Here is a 23,417-nt window from a genome sequence, read left to right on the forward strand (position 1 = left end):
TTTTTGTCTTTGTGATTTTATTCCGTTTCATTTTTTTAAATGATACTGGTCAATATCCCACAGCAAGCAGCAATAAAAGAAATGTCAAAACTTACATGACGCAAAACTACATCGTATCATCGCATCATTTTATCAACTGATTAATTCAATCCGTCAAATAATTGTCGTCTGCATATATGGTCATTTCAAATGATTAAAATGATTGATATATGCATTTAATCTTTTTAAACTGCTTATCAAACAAATATGAAGAAATCAACAAATATTTTTGTATAATTTATTTAGTTATATAGTATATTGTACAAAGAAGATACCTTTTTTTAGTTTATTAAGTAAAAGCCCATTTGTTCATATCGATATTAGGATTTCAATTTTTTTTTTCAAATTCACTGTGTGTTATTGACTCATGTAAATGTTTATAGTTCACATGCAAATATCTCCACTCTAAATCCAGGATGGGTTCCAGTCCAGGTGTTGGGTTTGAACCTAATGTACCGGCACGTCTGTGGTACAGCGAAAACTTGCTTTGCTGTAGTACTGTACTGTTTCCCGCTCCCATTGAAAAGCTATAGTTATAAGAATTATTTCATATATTTTAAACATTTTTTTCATAGATTTTTGAAGTATAGTTTTAGTTAAAACAAAAGTGGGTAAAGTTTCAATATCTGGCAAATATTGCTATCTGTTACAGATAGCAATATAAGCAGCACGCTTCCAGATTCATACTAATTTTCATTAATATTTTTAAAATGTATTAAAAAGTAAAGTATTGTGTTTAAACAGAGAAAATAATTTACACATTGCAAACAGCAAATTACCGAAGAGATCAAAATAAGCAAAAAAACAACTACTACGTTTGGAACGCAATGGAAATACTAAAAAATCAGTGCTTAATCGCACATAACATGTAAATTATTACTTGAATCCTTTTACTCTTCTTAAAATCTAAGTATATTTTCTTAAGTTTTTTAAAAATATTTTTGCGCATCTGGAGACATGCAACTTTAAAGGAGAATAACATGTCAAATGAATGAGTTTTTTATCCTGAAACAATAATGTGATATAGATAATGTCAACGGTTATACAGGTTTTTGAAAAAGACATATTCAATGACGATACAGTAGATAATGTATCAACATTTCATTTGTACGATAATGCTCATCCTATTCAATAAATTGTAACAATTTACAATGTTTTTGATATTACAAACCTCTGCAGTTCCGTTTACAGTTTGTACATTGGTGAATTTATTCCCGTCAAGACTACAGTCCAAATAAAAAGTTGAAAGGGTGTAAGTGGTGGAGTAGCCTTGGGTCGACACGGCTTGCACATTTCTCAAGTTTCCAAGGTCAACCTGACAATAGGAAAAAATAAGACCTAGCTGATTTTAGATTAGAAATTCTCAGAGTATTAGACTTTGGCGCTATAGTCAGTTTGTATTACACGAAACACACGCTCTGTTAACCATATTATGTCAAAGTTTATTTGTCATATTCAGACGCGCTTTAAGTTGTGATGGAAATGGAATGCGTTGAATAAAGTTTCTCAATAACATCATAAAGCGTGAAGCTATTACTATATAATTAATGTTAGAGGATTAACGGCCATAGTCGACAAAAGTTTAAACCTTAATTATTACTGATTTTTTTTGTGACAATTTTCCCGCTTTACCGGTGTTAAGGCTCCTGAGATAAGAGAAGATGCAGTTTGTATAACCACTCATGAAAAGATTCCATCATAGACGGTAGTGGTATGAGCAAGCTACCTTGCACTCTCTCAGCAGTGAATTAATATGAATAAGCAGAATTTAATTCAATCATAAAATTATTACTTTGAATACATCGAAAAAAAAGATGTATACATTTGAATCATTCAGTCATATTAACATTTCAGGAAAACAACAAAAAACCAACACAGGAACATCTCGAATTTCAGAAATACCCTACAAAGCTAAAAGAAAATGATGAATATAATTGATATTATAATATATTTAAAACTAAATTTTTGTCTACCTGTAACCAAGAGCTTTTACCCTCTCCAATCCATCCAGTTGAGCTTCCAAGTCTTCCTTCAAATGCTTTATGATCACTACTCCCGTACGAGTAATGTCCTGCCATCTGGGCGTCCGGAATTTTCTTTACGTTGAAAGCCACACCTACTGTCTGACTGGCGCATACTGTTAATTATAGTTAAGAGTAATTTTAATGGAATACAAAATTGTGCAATAGTAAATACGAACTTTCGTTACACGTGTTAATGATAACATCTGTCAATATTATCGACTAACGCCAAAACACTGTCTGTCGGGATGCTTTCACTTTTTGGCAAATGCAAATATTTTCGAGTTCATATAACTTACAACATAAAGAAATAACTTAATTACCGTGACATCATGTTGTCTAAAAATCACATCTTGAATGTCAGAATTTTTTTTATTATGGAACGCTTGGTTACCATCAAAGAAATTTGTAGGGATTTACCTATATTGCAGGTTTTCCCGCCATATTTTGTAGTACACTGGCACTTGTATGTTCCAAAGTCGTCTGTACAAGTACCACCATTAAGGCAAGGGCTAGATTTACACTGGTCTCGTTCTGTAAACAAAATTAAAATCCGTAAATAAGGAAAGTGCCTAACACAATCGAAGCAATAAAAAAGTTGCATTTTAAATATCGCAGTCATGAGATGATGATAACCTCATTAACATAGATCTTAACAGACAACCTACTTATATTTGATATTAAATCTAAACATGCTTGGTCACTTTCTTTTTGATTCCATAAATGTTTGCTCCCATTGAGATCAGTCATAATGCATTTAACCGTTTATCAAAATGTTATGCAGACAATAAATAACGAAAGGATATTTTTCAAGTAATTAAAGAGTTAATATGCTTATACAAAGCACATATATCCTCTAATGGTTCTTTTGATGTTTTTTTTTTCGACTAGAATATCTTCAACAACAATCAAGGTCTATTTCACGTAATATTTGACATACGATAATGTATGAACATCTCTTTTACAATGAAGATAAGTGTTTACATCTGTAAATTATGTTATTTCTACTTTGGTAGTATAAATGTTGGGTGCATTTCTACAAACTTAACTACACTAGTAAACTTTTACAAATAGTATGCATGTACTATAAAAACGGAGAAAGGATCTAATTGTTAAAAGTATATCATTAGGTATAAAGATTTCTGACAGTTTGTTTTTACGGCATGAATAATATATAAACGATTGTTGGTCACGATTAACCAATGAAAAGCGACGTTACAAACATGCAGTATGATATGTGCACTATACCTCGTGTGTCAATGGTGAAAGTTTGGTCGGCATATTTTCCGTGTTCATCAATTACACGTATTCCAAACTCGTAGGTTGCGTCAACATCAGGGGCTGTACCGTTCAGTTCACCCGTAGCTTTGTCTAAATACACACCTGGAGGAAATGCTCCAGATACTTTCTCAAAACGAAGGTGAGTTCCTTCAGGATCCTACGAATAAATAGCATTACTTTATTATCATTATTAGTTACTATCATTGTAGTTAATAAGTTTTTATTATTATAATTATTGTTAAAAATACCATTTTCATAATATCTGAGTGTATATAGACTTCAATCCTTTTGTTAATTTTTTAATATTAAACCATGAACATAATATTTGACTTATCATGGCTCCAGACATTATATATATTTACTTTGACATTTATATTTGTGTAAACTGTTTTTGATAATAAATATACGGTGTCCTGCTAGGTCCATAACGACACTCGCATAACTCGAAACAACAAAAAGACGAAACTACGATAGATGATGGACTCGAAACAACGAAACGCTTGTGAAAAGTCGAAGGTACGATGGGGAAAAGTCTAAATAACGAAACTATGAAACTTTATATGATTTCGTGTTTTCACCATCGTACTTTCGACCTTTCACGATTGTTTCACTCTTGTTGTTTCGAGTTGTGTGTCGCGATGGCCCTAACGGGTCACCGTATAAAGGCGACTCAATAGCATAATAAAAAAGAATGGAAACTTAGTGATTTTTATTTGCTTGGGTCGTTAGACCAAACAAATAATGGTAGGGAAATTTCAGACCCTGATGTGCTTATCTACAAATACCGAAGGTAGTCCTAACTCATCGAAGCGGTTACTTCCCTTTAAATGTACACTTACGCCGAAAAATTAAGGGGAGATCACTGCATAAAGATTGTCAAATGACAGGCGCAATAATTTTCGTAAAGAAAAAACAGTTCCCGATTGGTCGAAGATTTCTAATATTGTGTTTTTCTTAAAGATATACATGCTTATATTAAGTTCCATGATAATTTACATCAGTGTTAAATAACAGGTTTAATGTGAACAAAATATATCGAAATTAATAAGGGTTACAAACCCTAATTTAGAATAATATGGTTTTCTTCTGGCTGTTATTTTATAACTTTCCCGTGGACGCTGGCTTTGGAAGCTAGAAGTCTGAAGTTCAAATCCCAGTTAAGGCAACTCATCTCATGTTTTTGTTTTTTGTAATCGTTTAAGCAAAATAAACATTGAATTGAATATCAGTGTTGAAATTAGTCTTATAGCCAATTAACTATAGTTATAATACTGGAAACAGCATTGGTGAAACTATACAAACAAACTGATTTATAATCTCACAACCTTCACCTTTCTGACATTCTGAGACCCAAACAAATTCAGCGCTTTCTGTGCTTTTGATTTTATACTTTTATGTATGAATAGATTCACTCACTATTGCCATCAATTGAATTGAGACCACATCTCCTCCCAAGAAAGTTCCGAGAGGTCCGTATGGTGCTTTCTGTCCCCAAATAGGGGGTTGACTGTTCACAACCTATAACGGTACAATGTATCAAGGTAACCTGATTATGTAATATGTAACATGATTATATAACATGAGAACATAACATGATAATGTAACATGAGAACATAACATGAGAACATAACATGATTATGTAACATGAGAACATAACATGAGAACATAACATGATAATATAATATGATACTATTATAACGAAGCATGAAAATCGCATGATGAAATAACATAATAATGTTAGAATTGCGTGATGATATAAAATGATGATAAAAATGAAAACTTTACATGATAACATGACATGGTAAAGATCATAAGGTTACAATAAAAAATATAATGTAATAATATAAATAATAATGTAACATTATGATATAAAATGATGGTGCAATATGATAAATTAACATAATAAGAAAATTATCATGAAGCACGCTTATTTATCATGAATATGCATGATGATATGCTATGATTATGCAAGGTGATAATTTAATATTTGTTTTGTTTGTTTCATTTTACGCCTTTTTTCCAACAGTATTACAGTCATATAGGCGGGTAGTTTCCTAACCATCGTTCCTGGAGAGTTACACCAGTACTAGACTACCAGTACTAGACTACCTTCCTCCTTGCTAAACTACCAAAGCATCTCCCAGGGATCGTACCCACGCCAGAGAGGTAACTGGATTAGAAGTCATCGACTCTAACCCCTCGACCACGGAGGCGGTTTATATAATGTAATATGATATTGCAATATGATAACATAACTGGATGATATAACAAGATTATGTAACATGATATTAATACATGATTAAGCCAGATAATAAAACATTTTATAATAACACGACTTTTGGAAAAGATACTTAAATATTTGCATAAAAAATTGTTGAACTTACTTCAAACAATTTCAACATGTCAGTGCGGCCTATGAAAACCGTGCCCCTATCTCCAGGAGTCATGTAGATATTTCCTCCATTAGGGCCAGCCTGAACATAACAAATCAATTATAGAAAATAAATAATGAGGACGCATCCACTGTTGACATAAGTACCGTCTTTAAAACTTATATTACAATTACACCTCTATAAAATGAATATAAACGTCAGAAATGAATATGAAACTTGTGTTTAATGATGTTAAAACAATTGATTTAAAACTTGTTGAATGCTTATTATGTGAAGCATTGAATCTGACATGAATTGTTAAGTAGTAAACAAAAAAAGTTGTAAATAAATAAAAAAATAGATAAATAAAAAGGTTTTTATAAATTAAAATGATAGCATTGTTAGGTCAATGGGGCTTTTATTTGGTCAAAACTTCCTGACAGTACGAAACTACTATTGGAGAGAAGATTTAGTTTGGTTTAATTTCACTTAACTAACTAACTAACTAACTAACTAACTAACTAACTAACTAACTAACTAACTAACTAACTAAACTAACTAACTAACTAACTAACTAACTAACTTACTTACTTACTAACTAACAAACTATCTAATAACTAACTAACTACATGTAACTAACTTACTAACTAACTAACCAAACAAATAAATAACTAGCAAGTTAGCTACAATGCACCTACCTACCTAACTAAATAAAAGAAAATGAATAAACAAATAAAAAACAAATAAATAACAAATAAATAAATTAATAAATGTATAAATTAAAAAGCAGTGACAGCAAATTGGTTAATAATAATATAAACACAAAACCAAGTAAAACATTGTGTTGAAAATAGTTCACAACGTTTATCTTACCGCAATTGTCAGATTCCCGCCAGTTTCTGCGGAGACCACAACACTTGGGTATCGAACTTCGAAAAAACTGAAATAATTAGAAAATCTTAAGATACATGTAAATATTTATAATTGTTTTTACTCCAAAAAAATTACAACGTGTTTTTTCAGCGTTTTGATTTATCAATGGTTTGTCGTTTCAATATTACATCACTACTATTACTCAAACACATTTATTTATAATCATAAAATATATTTAAGTACCATTTTATCGAAGGATGAAAATAAATAAACATATATAGAGAGATTTTAAGTAGATTTACCTTGCTTCAGTCCTTAAAAACAGTGCAAATAAAGAAAGAAACAAAAGTTCCGTCGCCATGATTATTTTTTAAAATGGCCGTCGTTGTTTTATTTCAATTTCTAGTTTTTGATAAAATTGATAAAAAGAAGCATTTTTGTGTGGCTGTGTTGTTGGTAAGGGATTAAATTGACGAGTCGTATCCATCGTTGATAGAATGAATTTATCTTTAAGAGTGTCATATAAAGATTGATAAATGAGTTCGACACGATATCTGTGTCACTAAATTATAATTTTTGTTGATACATTTTATCATTGAACAAATCGTTACCCTAGGAGAATAACGGATATAATGGCATTTATGGAAACGACACGTGTTGTTGTAATGTCATGATTTAAGGTAGTCCAACTCCGTACTAAACATTTTATTACCATTTCGGCGCAAGCGTGTGTATGTCCGCATAATAGAGTGCGTGTTCGTTTGTAAATGGGTATATCCCAACAACACTTGTATCATAGTTTGGAGACCTTTCTGTTGAAAATGTGTCAGGGTTAAATCGTATACATATACATGCACAGTGCGTTAACTGGAGTGCGGGTATTAGTTACCCGCACTCCAGAGCATGTCCATTGATTGGCTCATTTTTGCTGGGGTTTACATATTGTGACGGCAGAGAAAGGGAAAGCGACAGAAATGTCATATTCAGATGTTCGTTCATTGGTTCATTTTTGCCGGGGATTCATATTGTGACAACAGGGAACGTGCTTTTATGTTTGACTATGATACAAAAGAGAAAGAACACCGGAACACTCGGCAATCTGATTAATACTCGGTGGCTACGCCCCTCGTACAAATCAGATAGCCTCGTGTTTCGGTGCTCTTTCTATTACTTATACCAGTCAAACGGTAAGTGTTCATCGTTTGTAACTGGGTATTACAGTAAGTTCTATGCTCCTTATATAATAGTAAGATCCAGGCTTTTTTCGATTAGACGTTTCCAGGTGTACTTGGAACCAAGGCAAAGAATAACACAACAAATATTAAAGTCGCATCCAGTTAAAAGAATCCCAGCCATACTGATCTTCTTGCATCTTTCCTATCCGTGAACTGAAATAACACAGAAAAGGGCACAGGGGCCGTGCAGGTGTAACCAATTGTCTAAATTAAAAATGTTATAGTTTCAACTAGCATTAACTCGGAAAACAATATATTCATGCTACGGCCTAATACTGTGAAAAATATTTTATTCCATCTATTTTCTTATTAACCAGCTTTGAATTCACTTCACATACGCTCCTTTTTATTTTCAGCAGCATAAATACAAAAAATTCTTGTTTCCCAACTAATTTATTTCAGTACTTCTACTCAATGCCGTATCAACCAGCTTAGATTGCACGTACATTAGTAAAAACATTTAACACATATTTTAAGTATATGGCAGTTTAATACAGTTTATTAAATATGCTCATTCATATTGTTTCAAAAAACCTTCAAAACAAGTTTTTCTCATTTAAAACGATTAAGTCAAGACATATAGTAAAAAAATGTTTGAGACGACCCCCGTTACATGCTTTCACAGGATGTGATAACCAAAACGAGGTTGTCAAAAAGTTTCGAAAATGGCGACCGATATGAAGTTAATATTTTTGGTCGTTCAAGGGATTGTGCTAGTTTCTTCAGCATCTTACGAGTACGTCCGTCACTTTTATTTATATTTTTGGTTTATACATGTTTAAATTGTTTATTTCTACATTCTCGTATAATTGCGCATTTATAATTTTGCATTACAAAACAAGTTTGTATTTATTTTTCTGCAGCCTTTAAAATATAAAGATATTTGCAGCCTCAAATCTATTGATAATTTCGCTAACATAATTATACCATCAAATCTCATGTTTGTTTTTTTTGCAGTCCTTTAAAGATAAATCAGCCGAGTATATCCCTCATTACAGAGCTGAATGGATACATTGGACTCACGGTATGTGTCATATTCCACCTCCTGAAATTTAAGATTAAATTTGGTTCAACGAATTAATGAATTAATAAATTCAGTAATGAACCTACACGAATATAATATTCTATTTATCACATACCCAAACCAAACACTATTTACAGTGTAAAAGAATCATTTTTCTTTGACGCACTTATATTCGCTAACATTAAGTGCGTCTTTGCACTATGTTTAAATAACGCAAATGACGTCACGGCCGTGCAATATATATTTTTACGGAGTCGCAATAGCGGCTCGGGTATGTGATCAAACATGGTTATGCTTGGTCACAAATACGCCATAGTACTGTTACAGTTACGATTTGCTACGATTATGATATGTTTCTAATTTTATAATGTCATATCATGATATGTGACGATAATGATATGTAACAATAACCTATGTCACAAGTATGCTACGTTCAGTGCAGTATGCAATATGACTTTTGGATTCTTACATTTATGTACAGCTTTCTGCTGGCGGTAACTGATATACTACCCATGCAACCGTGACGTCTGGTCATGGGCCGCTTTGAGTACATATTTTTGAAAATTTACCGAAAACTGATAAATGGTTTTGTTCAGTTTAAAAAAATGGACATGTCAGTTTGATATATTTGGCGTGGTAAGGTTTTTGGTATACACCTTTTATGATAGACTGCTGTGTAAGATATTTCAATTTTCTCTTTCATTACAATTATTGTGTTTGAACGGTATTGATATAATTATAGTCAGGTGATGGCGGTGACGTACACGTTAACCCCGGCAGCAGTGGATCCGTATATCTAGACGGGGAGGACCTTCTTTATATTATTCAGGTAATTCGGACTAAATACTGTCAAATATCAAGCCATTTATACAGTTTATACATAAATAGCTGACCTGTTATACAGATAATATGTACTAAAATAGCTACAAAAAGCCAGGTTATAGACCTTTTTACAATATGAAATTTACATAGAAACGGAAGTAGTATTTCGCGCATGCACATTCTTCGTAGGGGAAAAGCCAAATTTTTATGCTCCCCGAAAAATTTCGGGGGAGCATATAGTCGCCGCCTTGTCCGTCCGTCCGTCCGTCCGTCCGTCTTTCCGTCCGTTCGTCCGTCCCCTTTTCTTGTCCGGGACATAACTTTGAAACAACAAGAGGTATCAACATGAAACTTCTTTGTAGGTAGATACATCTCATTGAGAAGGTGTGCAGTGCACAAGAACCGTAACTCTGCCTTGCCTAATTTTTGAATTATTCCCCTTTGTTTATTTTTACACTTCGAACTTTGTCCGGGACATAACTCTAAAAGTATAAGTGGTATCAACATGAAACTTTGTAGGTAGATAGATCTCATTGAGTAGGTGTGCAGTGCACAAGAACCGTAACTCTGCCTTGCCTAATTTTTGAATTATCCCCCTTTGTTTTTTTTACACTTTGAACTTTGTCCGGGACATAACTCTAAAACTATAATAGGTATCAACATGAAACTTTGTAGGTAGATAGATATCATTGAGTAGGTGTGCAGTGAACAAGAACTGTATCTCTGCCTTGCCTAATTTTTGAATTATCCCCCTTTGTTTATTTTACACTTTGAACTTTGTCCGGGACATAACTCTAAATGTATAAGAGGTATCAACATGAAACTTTGTAGGTAGATACATCTTATTGAGTAGGTGTGCAGTGCACAAGAACCGTAACTCTGCCTTGCCTAATTTTTGAATTATTCCCTTTGTTTATTTTTACACTTTGAACTTTGTCCGGGACATAACTCTAAAAGTATAAGTGGTATCAACATGAAACTTTGTAGATAGATAGATCTCATTGAGTAGGTGTGCAGTGCACAAGAACCGTAACTCTGCCTTGCCTAATTTTTGAATTATCTCCCTTTGTTTATTTTACACTTTGAACTTGGTCTGGGACATAACTCTAAAACTATAAGAGGTATGAACATGAAACTTTGTAGGTAGAACGATCTCATTAAGTAGGTGTGCAGTGCACAAGAACCGTAACTCTACCTTGCCTAATTTTTTAATTATCCCCCTTTGTTTATTTTCACATTCTGAACTTTGTCCAGGACATAACTCTAAAACTATAAGAGGTATCAACATGAAACTTTGTAGGTGGATAGATTACATTAAGTAGGTTAGCAGTGCACAAGAACTGTAACACTGTCTTGCCTACATTTGGAGTTATTGCCCTTTGTTCATTTTGACACTTTGAACTTTGTCCGGGGCATTACTCTAAAATTATAAGAGATATCAACATGAAACTTTGTAGATAGATAGGTCTCATTGGGTGGGAGTGCAGTGCTTAAGAATCATTACTCTGCCTTGCCTTATTTTGAAGTTATTGCCCTTTGCTTATTTTTACTTTTTGACTTTTGTCCGGGATATAACTTTAAAACTATTAGAGATATCAACTTAAAACTTTGTAGGTAGCTAGATATAATTGGATAGAACTGCAATGCTTAAAGAACCTAAACAAAGCGGCTTTAGCCTGGTCTAATTTTTGAGTTGCCCTTTGTTCATTTTTACACATTGAATTTTACCCGCGACATAACTCTGATATCATCAGGAAACTTTATAGATAGATAGATCTCATTGAATAGAAGTGCAGTGCAAAAGAACATAACTCAGTCTTGCCTAATTTTGGAGTTTTTGCCCTTTGTTCATTTTTTATACTTTCCTGTGTCCAGGGCCTTCTCGGGGAGCATCACCCGGTTCAACCGGTTCTTGTATAAGTATTCAACAACTTGATAAACAATTTGATGTAATGATTTTTAAGTACTACGTGAAAGCAAAGGGAAATTAAAAAAGAATCATCTAGGCCACAAATCTATAAAGGCATCATTTGCTTTTTTTGTTAAATGTTATTTAATATAATTTCATACTTTATACCTTCAGCTAACTCGTGAATGTCTATAACTTCTACTGCATTTCTATGCGAGGACTTTTACCCTTCGCCGATTTTTGCTTTACGCAGAATGCGCATATGCGAGAAAATACCACATTCCGTCGAATTTTTAAAGCAATGGATCGCATCGTTAAAAGTTATTATTCACGAAATACGGACTACAATGCTGTCAAATATCCGGTTTTTGATATAGACTAAGTACTACCCGACCTGATTAACTGGTTATATCGGTTACTATGACAAATAGCCAGACTGTTATACTCCAAATATACATGTATATAAATAAAAAACAAGGTATATATACTGCGCTATCATTTTAAAATTGTATTCTTTAACTTGTTTACGATCTTATAGATATAAAATCTTAGGTCAGAAATTAAGTGTCCCTGGTGCTGAATCAATTCATTTTATAAAATGGAATAAATAACTTGAATTTCTGTCATTTATTCAAACTTAAAAGTAATTAAGACCGTAGAAAGGGTATATTCTTATTTTCAACACTTAACCTAGACGCAATATTTCTACATTGTACCTAGATGATCGAAAGTCAGCCTCCAGTATGGGAAGGTCGTTATGGGCCCGTATCTGATATAACGCCCTATGGATACCTAGGGGAGTACAAGGCCGGGCAAAGAGTTTATGAGCAACTCAAAGCTGTGGTAAGTTTGTGTTCAATTTCTCAATATATATTTTAAATGTCAATCACTCTGTGGCAAGTGAAACATGTGAATCTAACAGACAGAAAATAAACTCATTATACGGTTGTCGCATCATAAATTCAATGTTGTGTTGTTGTCCAGTGATTGTATACTGTATATTCTGAAAAATATTAACGAGTTTTATATCGCTTAATGTAACTTGAGAACTTTATCCCAAAAACAAATCCAAATTGTACCGCGAATAATGCTCCTAAAAAAGAATGTTATGCATATTTAACCATAACACTGGCCAGGGACTGTGTTCCCCGTCAAACTTAATACGTGAAGAGCTGAATAGGATGTTCTGATGCTATAGTAAATATGGCTCATCTTCAGACGAATCTGTACTTTCTTACATTTCGCAGGATCCAGAGGGAATGTCAATCACGTACATGAAAGTAGCCGGGGATTTCCCACCAGGCGTATCCCTTGACCAAAATACCGGAAATATCACGGGAATTATTCCTGACGCCGACGCAACTTACACATTTACGATTAGAGCTACCGATGCGCATGGGAAATTTGCCGACAATAAATTCAAAATGGTCGTACACGGTAGCTAAAACTAATTTGAATGTCTTGTTTGTTTTGGTATTGCATTGTAAAGTTTTAGCTCAAAGTAATTTTAGAGAAACTTTTGTATGTTATGGTTTTACCTCAGAAATAAAACTTTGAAAAAATAATGGTTGCTTAGCGACTTTAATCACAGAAACAAAGATAAACTTTTTAAATTGCAAATATTTTAAATGTCAGATTGATATTTTTTTTCTGCGAAGGTTACAATAGATGTTCAGCAAACCCCTGTAAACATGAGGGACTATGTACAGACATGATGGATTCTTTCTCATGTGATTGCGTCAGACCGTATGGAGGGATTACCTGTAATTTAGGTAAAAATCAATGCTTCTTGATATCGAAAATATTTTTGTATACGAATATTTTCTAAATGCACGGGCACTTTTCATGAATGTATGTGAAGTGAAAAATTTAACAGTAGTATGAATCGACCAAAAATCACACTTATTTTCATGCATCTATTGACTTGCAGACACGACAAACTAAAACATTTCAATGTTGGGTTTTTTTGTTTTTTATTATTATCTGTTGTTGTTGTTGTTGTTGTTTTGTCCGCATTTTAGAGCCATCTTATGACTTTTCATACATTAAAAATATTTTTGTAGAGATGAGATACTCAAACAAAGAGACAAAAAGGACAAAATAGTGTCTGAGCAATGTTCTCATTTGTTAAGCATAATATTTTTCTACCGTTAGGAGCCCTTATTCTCTCTTTTTAGTGTATAAGCGTATAATTAACCATCCAAAATGCTTGAATCTTATTTAAGCCGAGATTTTAATATAAACACCAAGTTTCTTCAGAATGTAACTCTTCATAATGTAACACATACCGGACCTGCATTTAAAGTAAAAATGTGCCTTATATAGAAAGTTGATAAATAATAAGCCAAATAACATATCACAAGTCTTTACGACTAATTAAATAACAATACTAAAAACATATTTTTATACTCTCGATATGGATGTTCGTAGACTGTAGAAGTAATCCTCTTGGCATACAGCAAGGCCTAAAGTATGTGACAGATGCCCAGATGACTGGTTACAATATGTTAACATCCAGCTCGGCCTCATCAGGAAGATTAAACGCCGGAATTGGATTCCGTGGAATTGACGAGCAGTCTTACCTGCAAATTGATTTCGGTAAAAAACAACCAATTTTAATTAAATTTACATCTTTTCGCGAATTATCACTAATATTAGTCAATAATCTACGGATTGCCGCGGTACCTCTTTTTAACCCCGAAATACATTTTAACACCATAAAGAACGAATCTAAAAATGAGGACTTGTTCACAAAATGTTATTCTTTACATATATTAGTGTCTATTAAAAACATGATTTCAATGAGTAGGAGAACATCACTAATTTTAGTTTTTCACAGTTGCGTATTCTCCATTATGATTTCGGTCACTAAAAGTTTGTGATTTCATGCACATAAAGTTGTAGAAAAATCTTGATACACTGCAAAAACGTTGCTAGGTTGAAATAAACAATATTTTATTACTAATCGCGTCGACGCGAAATAATAGAAATTTCATAATCAGTGTGTATAGAATAGAAAGAAACAGAATCCCTAGAAAGTTCAAAACGGCCAACTTTAAAATGTTGCAGACACGTTTTTTGAATCTGATCATGAATCGTATAAGCTTGTAACTCATGATACCGTGATTGGAAGTTTAAGGTACTTGTCATTTAAATAGCTCATACACATTGAATTGTATGCTTGCAACAAATGACACAATAATTTCTTTTTCAACACACGATTATATAATATAATATATAATTTACAAATTTCACTTTAAGGAAATACAACTGATATCTACAGAGTAGACACGGATTATTACAGCAGTTCCTACTATACTCAATATTTCTACCTACAATACAGCATTGATGGCAATAACTTTTACAACTACACCGACTATACCGGCACAACACAGGTAACATATACATCCTGTAATTACAGAATGTCGTCTGCAATACTGTTCGTATAGTTAAACTGTAGCAAAGTAAACAAAATTATATTTATTTTAAATATCAAATCATCCGTTGAAGAAAAAACTAGTCTAATAATTCTTTAATGATGACAGTGGCCTAATAAACTAAAACATTTGCCTCTCAACTGAGAATGTGTTCGAGCCCAGCCATTATCTAAAGATGTTCCTCTTGCGCGACAGTCACACTAATACTTGTTAGTTCCAGGAAGTAAGTCCAGAGTGGTTCATGTATATTTAAAGCTTCATCAGAATATTTTGGAACTTATTTCTAAAGTAACTGTCACAATTTGAGAAAAATGTGTAGCCTGACCTGGACTCCAACCTAGGATCATCGGATTACTGTTCCGCAGCCCTACCGACTGAGCTATCGTGCTGCTTAAACAGCTTCTCCCCTACATAGTGAACACTTCTGATTTGTGACATATTCCCCTGGTATATTGAAATGTGTCCTGCAATATTTAAGGGTTACAGAGCAATGTGAATTAAATTCTGTGCTATATTCAATCACAGTCTCTAATTGGACGCCAAATGTTACAGAGTAAGAAAATAGACAGCCTGACCGGGACTCGGACCTGAGACCCTCGGTACATCTGCTTTCCTAACTAAATAGTGAACAGTTCTGAACCGTGATATATGAGATCAAATGAAATGTAACCAAATGATGTGTTTTTTTAATTTTACAGAGGCTACGTGGAGCCACATCAAGCAGCAGATATTCGCAGACGCTACCTAGTGTTCTAACAGCGAGATATGTGCGGATGTTTCCGTTGCAATGGAATAGAAGTTACAGGCCGTATTTCCATGTCGAGATGTATGGTTGCTATAGCTACTAAAGTAAGACAATAGTATACAAATATTGCAATTCAAGTAGTGATTAAATATATCATTTATTGTTTGTTATATTTTACTTTTATGTTTGACATGTTATATGTTCAAGTATGAACTGTTAAAAGCTTATAAAAACCTTAAACAGTGGGGAATGGTTATATAGCAATACAAAGTTTGCCCGTTGCCATATAACACTATATACTAAGTTTTGATAACAAATTTGTTATACTGCGTGAATATAAGTAATATAAACGTCACGTGTATCCAATGAAAAGCGACGTTATAAGCTTGAAGTATTACGTATAATACTTTTTTAGTAATTTACGTCGGCGTGTATATTGATAATATGATATTATATTTACACATAAAACACCGTTTTCAAGGCACTAAAAAATTCCTTCTGACCTGATATATTTTTATAAGCATTTATTGTTTTTCTTTCTGACTGACAGGTGTACATGTTGTACTGTTGTCTGTTTTGTGTGATCCATGTCTTATGTGATCCATATAATTGTTGCGTTTTTTTCAAGACTGAATCTTTGTTTCTTTATTTCAGAATAACTGAAGTGGAATAATATCGGATCTCGAAAAAAGCAAGAAGAACACTTTGGAGATAAAGAACAATTTGTTTTGACCATAATCTACCATTAAACAACAAATAACAGTTGATTTATTTATAACATGTCATATTATACCAATTAGAAAAAAGAATGTGTATAAAATAAATCATGTTATAAAATTTAATGATTATTGGCAGTTTTTATATAGATAAAGATCAAAACAACGTGGAATTGTTTTATAAATATAACCACATGCTAATATTTAACTTGAAGGACAGATTTTTAAACTTTACATGACATAAATTCAACCATTTGTTATGTAAAAGGGAAACTTATGTGCTATAAATTAAACAAAAATCAATCTAAATTACCGACATATTTATCAAACATTGTTTGACGGCACAAATGTAGGATGTGTTTAATTTTTGTAATATGTAATGTAACATGTCTTTTTTCCTCCAAGATATAACAAAATGGACAAGAGCAATAGCTCTGACTTACATTTGGATTCAAACGTAGATGTGTTGCTGGTACGCGTTATGTAGCATGATAATTACTCTTTTGGTGTCGATACCAGGAAATATACCACGGTACCGATGTTCTTAAACCTAATAATCTTCCTACTTAGTTAATTTGGTTTGATTATCAGCAAATAATGCGATAAAATTTCAGTACAAAGGGACGTATTTTATTTTACAAAATAAAATAACACCTTTGTATTTGCCCCTTCAATTAAAATCATACCTATTTTTATTTACAAATATACCAACTGATAATAACTGATATGCCCTTTAGTTACCAATTTAACCCTCGAACAAACATTCTACATCTAGCAATACGATACATGTATATGTTTAAAACGTTCATTTTGTAATGTGACTAACTTTACTAGTTTATATCATAATAACTTAAAGTGGTATTTAAGTAAGTCATACGGATAATTTGATACTATAAAAGCACCAATGTTCATATATTTAAAACAAAATCTGTTGTTAAACACATGCAGAATAAGGCACTTTTCCGTGGATGTGAATTTGGAAACATGCAGTAGCTCGGAAGTAGCGGTAGCGGTATTAAAGTGAATTTATCTCTGCCTAACTCTTTACTTAACCAAATGAGTACTACCAATCATTCCTTATTTTTGGATTAAGATTAACCGCTACAAAAATTATTTCCCTTTCATATGATAAACACTATTTACATCAACTAGTTTCCAAATAACTTCCAAGACACATATATTTTGTACATTGAGCCATATAATCTTTACAAGGCACACATTCTAATATATATTTACTCATGATGCGCTAGAAAATTGGCACTTATTTATGTTATATTTGATCATTCACTTGTTGTATAATATACATTTATAGTCAGAAAAATTAAACAACATACGAATCTGTATTTTTTTAAACAAGTAACCATATGAATAATTCCAATCTAAATACGGCATAATTATTTAAATCTTTTTGACCGGCGCAAATGACGTATAATTTACGAAGCTACATCTCATTTCACTTCAACATGTATTATTTATTATTCATGTTCTTCTGTAATTATAATAATATTATTACCATTTGCAATATGTGACATCCTAGGTACGGTTTAAAGAATCTATTTTAAGATAGGAAATTGTGCCGCCTGACCATAACTTGAATGGGTGACCTTCGGAATATCATTACGCGGCTCACCGACTTAACAATCTGGCCGTTTGACATTTCATAATAAAATATGAAAAACGCCTAAGAATGAAATAAGAAAGACACTTAAGAATAAAATAAGAAAGGCACTAAATCACTAAATAGTACATAATGGCCAAACTATACTGAATATCTACATGAAATAATTATTTGTACGACACATTTATTGACTTATACAACTAGTAATTATATAATTTAATCATATTATCTAGTATATCTCTATCATGAACTATCTTGAGGGTGAAATTTTGGTTTAAAGTGACAGCAAGTTTACTGAGTTCCAAAGGATTCACCAATTACGTTCATAAACTAGTTTTCCTACAAACATATAATTCGCCCTCATTAGGAGCTTGTTTATAACATTGTCGACAGTTCGTTAATGGTGTGGTGAGATTTTACGATTTTTCTCGAAATCTGGTAATCATCAACCCCAAGACTCAAATGAGCAAATGTAATTATGCCAAATGAAAGGACCAATACGGTATCAACTTGAAATAACGTATGATTTGACAGGCCGGAAATCAATAAAAGATTCTCTGTTGTAATATGAACAAAGTTTCAACAACGCTCTCGCCTCCGTAGTAAAGTAGATACTTTTTTTTTTGAAAAAATCAGAATTTCTGAGGGTGGGGGTATCAGGTAAACAAATCTTCTCTAATTTTCAAATCATGGGGTCTAGTCTTTATCCCTGATTATTTTGAACAATGATCGCTCTGAGTTTAAACTCGGCTTAAATTGCCTTGCAATCCCCTCTAAAAGGGGGAGAATAGGGTTACAATGAAGGTGCATAAATTGGTGAAATATTTGTTTGAAACGAAACATTTTAAATTGTATTTGTTCTGTCTATTTCCAATGCTACAATGAAGACAACAAATCTTAAATGCATTTTCGTAAGTGAAAATTTCTATATGTACAGACAAACCTGAAAACAAGGGACACACAGGGTAAAGACTGAACATATCCTCTAAAGACGAGTGTTTTCTTTTTCGGCTACCTTTTTTGTATAATCATTGACCAGTGGCAAAGTGACCTTCATTCTCATGGTGATCTTTATTCGGAGGTGGCCTTTATCGTAGTTTTGACTGTATATAAAGTTACATTCAGCAAAGGATACTTTAAGCGTATCATCAAGCGTGCTTTATCATGATTTTATCACAGTGTGATTAAACTTTAACTTGTACATGTATATCTCACGGACGTAACCATTACATAAATCATTCATTTATATATTCAGACGATATACCTATAGTTAAAGGTAAGATATACAATTTAAATAGAGGTGTTTTTTTTCACTGAAAGTATACACATTAATTTATCATATTTAGATCAATAGAAATTGTTTTTTATGATGCATCCAGACATATATTCACATTATTCTATACAAACGAAATAGGCAAATCATGTTTTTTTTTAGATTTAATAAAAGTCTCAATTTTATATTAAAATGCCAGTTGTTTTTTCCGCTACATCGTGTGAATTAGTTAAGGTAAATTGTATAATACGTTTAAACACATACCGCATCAATATTTTCAATTAACCTCCATCTTATTTTAATTATTTTAGAATGTCGACCTCATTAGATCTTCCGATAATTGATATGTCAAAGTCATACACAGATCGGGGCGAAATGGCTAAGCTAGTTGTGCACGGCTTGGAAAACAGTGGGTTCTTATTCATTGATAATGTTGATAAACTTGATTACGATGGACTATTTAATGCTTGCAAGTGGTTCTTTGACAAACCTATAGAGTATAAAAAGACAGTAATGAGAAATTTCTGGAACCCCGAAAACAAAAACATTTACAGAGGATATTTTCCAGTGACAGAGGGTGAGCCTAGTCGAAAAGAGGGATTTGAATTTGCCAGGGATATTAAAGAAAACGACACAACTGTGGCGAGTAATAATTGGTTCTATGAAAAATCCCCTTGGCCAGAGGAAGACGGCACGTTCCCATTCAAATCATTTCTACAATCGACATACGAGATACTACACAACACTGCCCTTGAAATACTTCGTCTTGCAGCACTTGGTCTTGGAATAGAAGAAAGTTCATTTGATGAAATATTTGCAGACAGACCTTGTACGACATTCCGTCTCATGCACTACCCACCTTGGAACGGGGAACCTCCAAAATCTGCATATACAGAGGACGGGAAAATTGTGATAACACCGGCGCATACTGATACAAATTTCTTAACTTTACTTACTCGTTTTAATTACGGAGGTCTGGAAGTTCAAGACCAGTCTGGTGCATGGGTAGAAGTAGACCCAAGACCAGGGAGCCTCGTTATGAATATTGGAGATACGTTCTCCCGTATGATGGGAGGCCGGTTCAAGGCCACACGACACAGAGTAATTGATATAAAACAAGATCGGTACGCGGTCCCATTCTTTTTTACACCAAGTTATGATGGAGATATAGGAATCAACTTTATGTCTAAAGCTACAGGAGAGGGTCCAGAACATAAAGTAGAAAGGTACGGTCCTTGGGTTTTAGATGTGATAAAGTATCAGAAGAAATACTTCGAATATCGTGTTTTACCAGATATTGAACCAAAAGAGAAAGAGCAGTGAGAAAAATTTTGTACTGATTTAACTTTTACGACATGTTTGTCTAGTAATTTATAGAACAATCGTAATTTAGGAACATTTACAAAAAAGGAAGTATTCAAATTGATATAATATAAAAATACATGTAGATGGATATGTCTACATATTTCTTTTGAGATAATTGTTTGAATAGAATATCGTTGTTGGACACAGAAGATATTATGTCTATGTTATCCGAAAGGGCCTATCAAGGAATAAACTCTATTTTAGTCCCTATGCCTAGTCCCTATGCCCTAACTGCGGTTGTCTCAACATGGCAAATAAAAAGAAAGAACATGTCTTCACATGTTTTATGTTTTTCAATAAAACTGTTCTGTTTCCTTGGCACGAAATAGCAAAAATACGTCTGAACGCGCCAATAATTTGATATATTATTTACTTTCAAGAACATCGAAACGATTTAAGAATTTTGACAAAATGAATTTACGAGATTTCGATGTCAAAATGATTAACCAAAGGATACGTTCATTCAATACAATTTGAATTGTATCTAAACCAATTAATTATAATCAAATTACATGTAAATTTAAATTCTTATTCAGTCCATGCTGAGGTAGCCTGAAATAAGCTTTCGCTTTTTCAATATAACTTTAATATAACGAACGTTTATATCGTAAATATCGAATGATTTATATATGAAGATATTAAAATGGAAGACAACATAAATCTAATTATTTCATAGTTACAATAAATCACTAAACGTGACACAAAATAAACTAGCAATTTCCTTAAAGATTCCAATGCTTAGTTACACATTTACACATGGTAAATAATGGCCCTCAATATTTGGCTGTGTCATCTTTCTATACATTCTTAGTCATTAATCCGAAAATTTAAATTATTTACGAGAGTCATAAACGATCATAAACGGACATATATTAACAAGTTAGTATTCTCTATTACAAATGTATGCATTTGTGTAGTTGTTACTTCCATTGATTAAAATAGATATTAAGTTCATAAATCTGCAGCAGAAAATCATGCCTGTAGATAAAAAAACATAATTGTCTAATGGAAACATGTAATTTATAGCGAATAATAAATGATATATCATTAAAGTTAAGAATAATTCAAAAAGTATTCAGTATGAAACACTAAAATATGTAACCGAATTTTAAGTCGAACCGACACTATAAATGTCTAACAGATACATTCCAGCTTTACCAGTGGAGTAAGCCAGTGAAGTAAGACCTCATTGGTCTTTCAATGCATTCAAGCGGGTGATAGGGGGCATGAGGGTAGTTGTACTGATACATTATCCCTACAGACTCAGTCAAATCAAGTCTACAATTTTAATGAAATTTTGTCGTGATTTATGCTTCCGAGGGATCTCTTTGTTTCCAGAATTTCCTTAGGGTACAGTAGAACCACTTATCTTTCGTCAGGTAGTATATAATAGAATCCAAAGTCTACTAGCATGACAATTAAGGACAAGTTATTCAAATTTGAAACCTAAATCACCCTGCAAAAAATAACCGTGTTCCCAAAACACCCATTTGATCAACACTAGTTAAAAGTGCTCAATTGTATGCCTTTTACTTACGAGAACTAGGTAACAATGACAAGATTGAGTGAGAGAGACAGATAGATAGGAAGATAAGAAGTAACTGCAATTAATTTCTTTTTCCATGAGCCTAAATTCTACCTATAAGAAGTAATCAATATTTGATAAGAATCATTTTCTTACATATAAGCTTGTAGGTATCTAAGTAATTGGTTTGGTTTAGGTAAGATAAATGGCGGCGTATTGCTATTAAAGAGTGCGCACAAACGTACACTTAGATATCAGGTAGTAAAAACTGTACTTGCCAGTTCCCACCAACAAATATATCTGTACTTTGCGACAAGTAAGCAATTAAATTTGCTTTTAAAATATTGTCTTTTGTATACCTTGTGCCTAACAGTATTACAAAATAAACAAGTATGTACATATACGCTCGGATGGCTTCAATGTCCACTTTAGGCTTGGTCTTGAAATTTAATTTTTGGAAACACTTGAAAAATTGTTTCTTTGCAATTAAACGGCAGTGATTTTGTTATATTTTGTAAATGTTATTTTGAATACATTAGTTAAAAGATATGTTTTTAACTCCTTCGGACCTTTAATCACAATTTTTAAGGACATCTAAACATAAAGGACAATACGGTAAGGATTTTATGCTTCGTTTGAGTCAAGTAACATGATATAACAACTGGTACAAATGTGTAATTTTTAATAGTTACTAATGGTGAAACACAATTTTGCAACAAACCACTTTGGTAACAAAAATTGTCTTTCTTAGTTTTCCTACTTTCAAGATACTGGTTTGGTGATACCTTTCAAAATCAAACGACTTTGCTGAACTTATTTCAAACTGTTAAATTTAGTACAAATTGTAAAGCAAAACTGTTACATATATCTTTATAATAATGCTGCAAAAGGGACTTTAAAACAGGCGCTTATTTTATTAAAACAAAACACATTTCTTAATGGAAACAGTTTTTAAGTCATAAAATGTACTAAGAAAATAAAACTATTAAAATTGTTTACACGATTCATAATGAAACAAATGAAAAACATTGGAAAAAGGTTCTGGCCTTTTTCACCAAGACGCTCACTAAGCTCAGTTAAAATGGCTGGTCTGTGGTTCGGCAGTGTAATTTGGTAAAGAGGATGTCAGAAAAATTTAATTTTTATGAATTTTTCGTGACAT

General features: G+C 32.7%; 3 protein-coding genes across 3 annotated transcripts; 2 read left to right on the forward strand and 1 right to left on the reverse strand.

Annotated features, from left to right (window-relative positions):
- Window positions 1-269: 269 nt before the first annotated feature.
- On the reverse strand, window positions 270-7,043 carry LOC132722783 (uncharacterized). The gene is made up of 9 exons (XM_060707346.1): window positions 6,889-7,043; window positions 6,587-6,653; window positions 5,726-5,815; window positions 4,758-4,859; window positions 3,309-3,498; window positions 2,481-2,594; window positions 2,013-2,176; window positions 1,211-1,354; window positions 270-566 (listed from the first exon to the last, which is right to left on the reverse strand). The coding sequence occupies exons 1-9, from the start codon at window positions 6,945-6,947 to the stop codon at window positions 417-419; spliced, it is 1,080 nt and encodes a 359-aa protein (XP_060563329.1). The 5' UTR covers window positions 6,948-7,043; the 3' UTR covers window positions 270-416.
- Window positions 7,044-8,427: 1,384 nt separating this feature from the next.
- Window positions 8,428-16,600, forward strand: LOC132722785 (uncharacterized). The gene is made up of 10 exons (XM_060707347.1): window positions 8,428-8,557; window positions 8,779-8,845; window positions 9,588-9,674; window positions 12,297-12,419; window positions 12,824-13,013; window positions 13,235-13,348; window positions 14,007-14,174; window positions 14,838-14,971; window positions 15,712-15,862; window positions 16,413-16,600. Exons 1-9 carry the CDS (start codon window positions 8,487-8,489, stop codon window positions 15,859-15,861), a joined length of 1,104 nt encoding a protein of 367 aa, XP_060563330.1. The 5' UTR covers window positions 8,428-8,486; the 3' UTR covers window position 15,862; window positions 16,413-16,600.
- Window positions 16,601-19,276: 2,676 nt separating this feature from the next.
- LOC132722786 (uncharacterized) lies at window positions 19,277-20,983 on the forward strand. Its single transcript, XM_060707348.1, has 2 exons — window positions 19,277-19,368; window positions 19,677-20,983. The coding sequence occupies exon 2, from the start codon at window positions 19,678-19,680 to the stop codon at window positions 20,686-20,688; it is 1,011 nt and encodes a 336-aa protein (XP_060563331.1). The 5' UTR covers window positions 19,277-19,368; window position 19,677; the 3' UTR covers window positions 20,689-20,983.
- Window positions 20,984-23,417: the final 2,434 nt, after the last annotated feature.

Source organism: Ruditapes philippinarum, unplaced genomic scaffold (genome assembly GCF_026571515.1).
Source record: "Ruditapes philippinarum isolate M1 unplaced genomic scaffold, ASM2657151v2 ctg738_1_1_1_1, whole genome shotgun sequence".
Classification (NCBI taxonomy): domain Eukaryota; kingdom Metazoa; phylum Mollusca; class Bivalvia; order Venerida; family Veneridae; genus Ruditapes; species Ruditapes philippinarum.

What these genes read in the sequence shown, in the direction of transcription:
- LOC132722783 (XM_060707346.1), bottom strand. Translation starts at nt 6,947, where the DNA reads ATGGCGACGGAACTTTTGTTTCTTTCTTTATTTGCACTGTTTTTAAGG. An exon ending in ACATGTTGAAATTGTTTGAA is followed by an intron (nt 4,860 to 5,725) that starts GTAAGTTCAACA and finishes GTACCGTTATAG; the next exon opens with GTTGTGAACAGTCAACCCCC. An exon ending in TTTCACCATTGACACACGAG is followed by an intron (nt 2,595 to 3,308) that starts GTATAGTGCACA and finishes TTTTGTTTACAG; the next exon opens with AACGAGACCAGTGTAAATCT.
- LOC132722785 (XM_060707347.1), top strand. Translation starts at nt 8,487, where the DNA reads ATGGCGACCGATATGAAGTTAATATTTTTGGTCGTTCAAGGGATTGTG. An exon ending in ACCTTCTTTATATTATTCAG is followed by an intron (nt 9,675 to 12,296) that starts GTAATTCGGACT and finishes CATTGTACCTAG; the next exon opens with ATGATCGAAAGTCAGCCTCC. An exon ending in AGGGATTACCTGTAATTTAG is followed by an intron (nt 13,349 to 14,006) that starts GTAAAAATCAAT and finishes GGATGTTCGTAG; the next exon opens with ACTGTAGAAGTAATCCTCTT.
- LOC132722786 (XM_060707348.1), top strand. Translation starts at nt 19,678, where the DNA reads ATGTCGACCTCATTAGATCTTCCGATAATTGATATGTCAAAGTCATAC.